Below are 7,177 nucleotides of genomic sequence, written 5' to 3' on the forward strand. Positions count from 1 at the left end.
ATCAGCGCTGCGCCACAGCCACAGGGACGGCAGTGGAGCGCCACCGATGGAGGCCCCCGAGGCCGTCCCTCCCCACTCAACATGCACAGAGGACACAACAGCGGCAGCAAGTGGCCAAACTGGCCAGTGGACGCCGGAGCACTGCTGTCCGTGGCTCGGGGGCAGGACGTGCTGGGCAGACAGAGCAGAGTCCACACCCCAGTCTCTGATTTCCAACGAAGGCGCTTCCCCAGCCCACACGTTCCCCACCCCCGGTCTGCAGTGAACGCAGCAAAAACACAGAAGGCAATTATTTCTCTCATTTGTCACCATTAGATGTCACCACAGTTAATAAAAGTTCCCTCCAGAAGGCGTCATAAAAGAGAGGAATCAAGCACGGGAATGAAATCAGCCGTGACTGAGGGTTCCGTGCCTGGTCTCGCACAAGCTCGGTGCCCTCCCCACGGGACACCTGCAGCATTTTAAGTGACTGCAGGCACGCCCCTGCGTTAGGGAAGTAAGGTTTGCGAGAGGAGGTCGAAGGTCAGCACATCCCACGAGCTACGAGGAGCAGGCTTTGGCCCGCTGGCTCCCACCTGCCTGCTCTGAGGGTGACTCCTGTGAAGATCACCTGTGTCCCGTGTCCCGGGCAGGAGCAGCCTCCCTGCTGAGCAGCTCGGAGGCGGGTGTGCATGTACGTCCCCCCGCCCCCCCACCCGCCGTGTACCCCGTGACTCTGAGACCCCTCGCAGCGCACGCGGCAGGTACAGGGCACGAGCTGGAGCGGAGGCCTGATCTGCCAGCTCCACCGGGCCTGAGTCAGAAAACACGACACTCCCTCCCCTGGAACCCTCCCTGCCGGCCAGGCCCCTGGAGCTCCGGGACCCGCGTCTGCTGTGTGACCCTCTGTCCGGCTCAGGCACCTTGGCAACGATTGCGCTGTCTTATCGTCGCAGCTGAAGAAGCACTGACAGACATGGTGACAGCATAGCCCCGGAGAAAGGGAGGTGCTGTGCCAGGCGGGCATCGCCCTGCCAGCTCGGCAGCCTGCAGCCTGGCACTCCCTGTGGTTGTCACTCACGGCCGTGAGCCCCAGGGAAGCCGCGCATCGCTCAGAGGTCATTCCGCACGTGGACCAGGGGGCAGGCGACAGCACCTGCCTGCGGGCGGCGGGGGGCCAGGCAGGAGAAAGGGACAAGCGCCTGCGTGGGCCACGCGGACTGTACTCCCTGCCACGCGGACTCAGTCCAAGCCCGTCTTTCTCTAGGGCCCTGAGGCCGTGACCACTTGGGCTATTTCATCACGGAAACCACGGCAGCTGCTCGTCCACACCCAGCACGTGGAAGCCCCACTTAGAGGGTAGACGTGACTTCACCCAAGTCGCTGAGTCACCAACAGGTCCGGGACACAAACCAAGGCCCCTGACCCAGAGCCCAGGCCCTGCAGCTGCACCTCCAGGTGCCTCCACTGAAATGGGCGTAACCAGCCCTAGAGTCGGGCAGCCAGCCCGGCCTTTCCTGATGCACAGAGGTCCCGAGGCCGGAGCCTGGCACAGCCCGGCCTTTCCTGGTGCACAGAGGTCCTGAGGCCGGAGCCTGGCACAGCCCGGCCTTTCCTGGTGCACAGAGGTCCCGCCGAGGCCGGCTGGCACAGCCCGGCCTTTCCTGGTGCACAGAGGTCCCGAGGCCGGCACCACCCTCCCGTTGGGCAGGTGGGGAAGGATGATGCAGCTACAGGCCCATCTCTCCACGGGTCCCACCCCAGCCCGTCGGAGGCCGGCACCATCCTCCCGTTGGGCAGGTGGGGAAGGATGATGCGGCTACAGGCCCATCTCTCCACGGGTCCCACCCCAGCCCGCTCTACAGCTGCAGAGGAGCCGCGACCAGGGACGAGGTGTGCACTCACTGGAAGGCGTGCGCCTCACGCCGGCGGCCGGCTCGGCCTTCTTGGGCTGGCTGCTCAGGGTCTTGCCTTTTCCTGCAGCCCCGCTGGATGCGAGGGGGGGCTTTTTACTCTTCAACTGTTGAAATAAACAGAAGGAAGTTAAAACAAACGATCCACAACACCAGTGTTTTTGTTCTGCGGGACACGACTTCCCTCTGTGACCCTGTAAGTAGCATCTAGCACTGACAGAAAAACTCAGGGTGGCAGGAACAACTTGGCTCCCAAACCCTGGGAGCTGGGGTGCCCCGGAGGCCGAGGTTCGGGCGTGAGGGACACAGGGCACCCTCGGCAGGAAAGCAGAGCTACATGTGCGCTGAGAGCTGCGATGGAGGTGGGCACAGGGGGAGCCGGGCAGCTGGGCTGAGACGCTGGGAGCCTGCGCTTCGGACAGGGGGAGGCCACTGCAGCTGGTTTTTCTGCCAGCGCCTCTGTGGGGACTGACACCCCACCGGGCACATAACTACGCTTATTCACTGCAGGGTCTCAGGAAGGAAGCGAGAAAGGCGTGACGTAGAAACAGTTTAAACTAAATTTTGACCAACCACAGGCTTTTAAAAATTCCATAGCATCGCCACTTCTTGGGTGGCTGCAGGCCAGCAGGTGCATTTTCTCAGCGATGGACAGTTCTATGTGCAGACATGCAGCTGGCAGGAGGGGTGAACTGTGGGTGTCCAGGCCCACGCTCCAAGGTCGTGCCCGCCTCCTGCGCTGTGGGCCGGGGCCTAAATTTGGCTCCGTCACTCAGCTGCTGAGCGAGCCACGACCCCTGAGCCCCCACTTAGTAACCACCGGACGTCTGACCACCGCATTCAACGAGGCCGGAGCACTGGCTCCCACGTCCGGCCTTCAGGCTCACTGGACAGACTCTGAGCAACTGTCGTCAAACATCAGAAGCAAACAACCAGCTGGTGTGGCTCAGTGGTTGAGTGCTGACCCAGGAACCAAGAGGTCACTGAATAGATTCCTGGTCAGGGCACATGCCCAGGTTGTGGGCTCCATCCCCAGTAGGGGGCATGCAGGGGGCAGCCAATCAATGTTTCTCCCTCCCCCTCTCTCTCTTTCTCTCTCTCTCTGAAAATCAATAAAAACATATTTTTTAAAAAAAAATCAGAAGCAAACAAAAGCTGTGCTGTGATTCTGGCGAGAGCCTCGGCCGGGAGGACTTCTGAGTGCCACCTGGTCTGACATCCCCAGGGCTTCCCTGGCTCGTCACTGTGTAAGGGTTCCCCCAACACAGGGCACAGGGAGCAACCCCTCCCGTGCCCCTCTGCTCTAGGGGCGCTCGCACACACGGGTGCAGGGCTGCATGCAAAGCATGAAAGTCTGAGGCTGACAGAGCAGGAAAACACATCAGTATTTATAGAGAAATGCTACCGTTTGCTACAAAGATGAGGTGGGACAGTCTGACAGCAAGGCTATTTCCCATTTAGGAACCGATAATCCCAGTCCTCGTCACCTACCTGGGGTCAGGGAGCACTTTTATGCCCATTTGGGAAAAACACCGCAGTGTCCTGAATGAGCCTAGTTTACGTTTAAAGGTCAAAAAGCAGCTACTCCTGGGGCCACCTGTGCTGATGTTTAACGGAAACATTAAAAACACTTGCAGCTCAAGAATCCTCTGCCAAGTTTTACCGTCCCGGTCCTTTAAGTCTCTGCCTTTAGCAAAATTCCCAGGGAATATCCCGAGGCCGGAAAGAGCCGGTGTGCAGGGAGAGTGGAGCCCACAGCAGGGCCGGGGAGGGGTACGGAGGCAGCTCCCCTGCCGACTGCTTTCCCAGGTGAGCCTCGCTCACTACCAGTGGGCATCACTGCAAAACTCGGAGGGGGGCTGTGGCTAGAGGGGGTTCTAGAGGAGGAGGGAACGCGATGCTGTACCTGGGAGCCGAGCCCGAGAGACGCCCTCCCCACAGAAGAGGTGTTAGTGACAGACGGGGCGGGAGGCAGCCCGCAGGACGTGGGCTGCTTGTAATGGTTACAGGACAGGGTGTCGGCAGGCGGCCTAGCAGCCTTCCTGTCAGCAGGCGGGTAGCGCGCAAAGATTTTCGGAGACGGCAAGTTATCGTACAGGGCTGCGTTATCGTACAGCACCTCTCCTCCCGGGCCTCCATGGCAGGAAGCGGCCGAGCCGCCGTCGGGGTCCCACTGCAACACACACAGCTGCGCGGTTAGTGCCTCGGCCACAAGCAGAGCAGACGTTAGCGCGCGGACACGGTGTGAGCACCCGCACCCCCGTGCCCGCTGCTGTAAAGCACACGCGTTCGCAGGCGAGCTGGCCGAGAGGCCTGCCCCGCTTCCGGGACTTAGGGACAGCCTTCTCCTCCCGTGGGTCGCCCCAGAGTCGCTGGCTTAGGGAGTGTTTGTTCTGTCTGGTAAAGCAGGAAAAAAAGGGCTGATGTGACATTTCTTTAGATTTTGGAGTCCCCAGGTCCAAAAGCAGAGCCACGTGCTGGCGGGGAAGGAATGCCGACGGGGACACGGGGATGGGGCTCGGGCTCTGCCCAGCACACGTGTGCAGACCCAGCGAGCACCTTCTTTTACTTTGCGGTCATTACCGGGTTCTAGACACTGCCTCTAGCTCTCACAGGATCTCAGGAAGCAGGAGGAAACTGAGGCAGAGGCTCCCAAGCCCGGGCGCTGCCTCTGTGCCCCACCCCCGCCCCCGGGGTTGCCGAGGGGCTGGACTTCAGAGCCTGGAGCCAGTGCATCGGTGACGCGTTTATGGGGACTGTCCGCCTGCCCCCTGCCCCCGCTCTGTTAGGGCTGATTAAAGTGCCGCGACCAAAACAGTCTTGAACAGAAATCCAATCATCACAGAAAACAGGAGGTTTCCAAGTAGAATTGACATAATGGCACTATTTTGACGAAAACCTTTCCCTAAAGGACTGAAATAGCCACAGGCCACTGGAGGGCAGGGACAGGAAAGTGCACATTCACCCAGCACTCAGCAGGCTGAGCCTTTTAAGTCTTAAAGGTCTCCAGGAACTGCTCCGCATTCACACACACGGAGAAATGTTAGCTCCTGGATGATGCTTATTTCAGTCTTTATGTTGTTCTCCACTTCCGCACGGTGATTACAGCCTTTGTTATAAAAATAGGAGCAGGGCCCAGACCTCACGGCAGGCGTGCTCTCACTCCTCACCATCGCTGCAGCGGCTATTTTGGTGATGCTGGGACCCAGCTACGAGCTAAAAATAGGGGGACGTGCAGATAAACTCAGACGCGAGCGCCTCAAAATGACAGGCACGCATGCATTTGTCCAGGGCGATTACAGGGTCTAGACTAGACTAGCATTTCCCTAAAATACCAAGGGACTGAGTCACACGGGTAATTTAGAAACTACATAGAAGTTTCTAGATTAAAAGTGGGTGTGTTCCCCCGTGTGCGTGTCAGAGACCCTCCCCGAGACTCACTAACGCCTGCGTTGGGCCTCAGGGGACCCCGAATGGCTGAGAGTTACTGCAAATGAAACGCCAACAAGTGCGGTTTGGGGTCAAAAGTGCGAACTTCATAAACAGAGAAGAGCAGCCCTCCCCAGAGAGACGGCCTGGTCCCAGCGCCCAGCGGCGGGGAACTGGGCAGGGCAAGGCCGCTGCCAGGACGCCCCGTGAGCCAAAGTGCCAGGAGGACTGCACAGGGGACGCGTCCAGCTCCTGCCCACAGGGTCCCAGGACAATCCCTCCCGCAGAGCCTCTGCGCAGGTTCCCAGGGCCTGGAGCAACCTCGTCCCTGTGGGCCTGAGCTGCACCTGGACCAGGACAATGGGACAGGCTGGGGGGGGGGGTGCCCGTGACTCCCCCACCCCCACCCTCCTCACGCCCTGTGGCAGGTGTGGACTGGGGAAGGGGTGAGGGCCTTGGAGAGAGACTTAGAGGGAGGTGTGGGTTTCCTTTCTGAACGAGCTGCCGGGATCAGGGCTGGAGACGCAGACCGCTCGCCCTCTGGAGGGGACTCTGGCGGCTGCACGGACAGGGCCAAGCCGGGTCAGGGGAAGAGAAGCTGGTGGCTGCGGGGCACATGCGGCCGGAGAGCAGGGCCCACCTTGAAAACGGCAGTGACCAGGACGAGGCTCAGGACCGGGCTGTGAGCCTCTCCCTCGAGTCCATGGCTCAGCTCACCTGTGACCACCCGGAGGCCGGCACAGAGCCGACCAATAAACGGGAGTGATGTGCGGACACGTCAACAAACGCTTATTGATGAGTTCCGCTATTTGTACGTGGGACAAGGCAGCAAAAAGCTAAGGCCACACCGCACCTGCTCAGCGCCAGGCACCGGCCTGCTCTCCAAGGCCCCGGAGGGAGACGGTCCTGAGCCTGTAGCATGGCCCGCATCTATGGCAACATTTCCTCCCCCTCCCTCCCCGCCTCCTCCTCTCCCCGCCTCCCCCTCTCCTTGCCTCCCTCCCTCCCTGCCTCCCTCCCTCCCACATTTGCCTCCTATGGTGCTTGCTCAGCATGTGTGCCCCCGGGAATGACGACTCCCTTGTAACTGACAGCGCACCACACTTGGACTTACCCAAGGCTCGTACTCTAACGTGTTCTCCTCAGTCAGTGCTTAGGGTGTGCGAACGTTTAATTATGAAGGGGACATGGAACCCTGAAGGAGAAACTGCCTACGGGTGTCAAATGCCTACGTGTCCAAATGCAGATTAAGATGGACAACTTGTCAGAAACAAGGACAGGAGAGATGGGATGGAGCTGTCATCACGTGTCAGCCGATGTCCGACAGCGACCGCTCCCTGGGGCTGCCCACTCACCGAGCCGTTCACGCAGGGAGCGTCATCGTAGTGCAGCGCCGTCCCGCTGGGGTGGGCATAGCCGTTGGGGGTGCCCCCGAGGTAGGGGTTGGTGGAGATGACACGTCTGTTCATGAAGCTGAAAGACAGGACGTGAGGTAACTCCTCCCGCCGGGCAGCAAGACTGGCCTGAGCCCTGACCTGATGCTCGGCCCATCAGAGGCTGTGCAGGGAGCCTCTGTGCCGGGAGGCACTGGAGCCACAGCCGCACACCCCACCTAGAGGAGGCGAGGGCAGCACGCCTGCAGGACCGTGCCAGGGGCGGCCACCACCCTGCAGGACCGGGCCAGGGGCGGCCATAGTGTGTGCAACACGACCCTGCAGGACTGTGCCAGGGGCGGCCACAGTGCATGCAACACCGCCCTGCAGGACCGTGCCAGGGGCGGCCACAGTGCATGCAACACCGCCCTGCAGGACCGTGCCAGGGGCGGCCATAGTGCGTGCAACACCGTCCAGCAGGAC

The 7,177-nt window shown here is 60.7% G+C and overlaps 1 protein-coding gene across 1 annotated transcript in view; it reads right to left on the bottom strand.

Moving 5' to 3' along the window:
* AFAP1 (actin filament associated protein 1) overlaps positions 1-7,177 on the bottom strand; it is a 75,723-nt gene that overhangs the window by 15,384 nt on the left and 53,162 nt on the right. Inside the window, exons 12-14 of the mRNA XM_005886453.2 lie at positions 6,677-6,794; positions 3,799-4,065; positions 1,885-1,999 (exon numbers count right to left, since the gene is read on the bottom strand). Coding sequence (XP_005886515.1) covers positions 1,885-1,999; positions 3,799-4,065; positions 6,677-6,794 — 500 coding nt within the window. The remainder of the gene's footprint in view (positions 1-1,884; positions 2,000-3,798; positions 4,066-6,676; positions 6,795-7,177) is intronic.

The sequence above is a fragment of the Myotis brandtii genome, unplaced genomic scaffold, assembly GCF_000412655.1.
Source record: "Myotis brandtii unplaced genomic scaffold, ASM41265v1 scaffold986, whole genome shotgun sequence".
Taxonomy (NCBI): domain Eukaryota; kingdom Metazoa; phylum Chordata; class Mammalia; order Chiroptera; family Vespertilionidae; genus Myotis; species Myotis brandtii.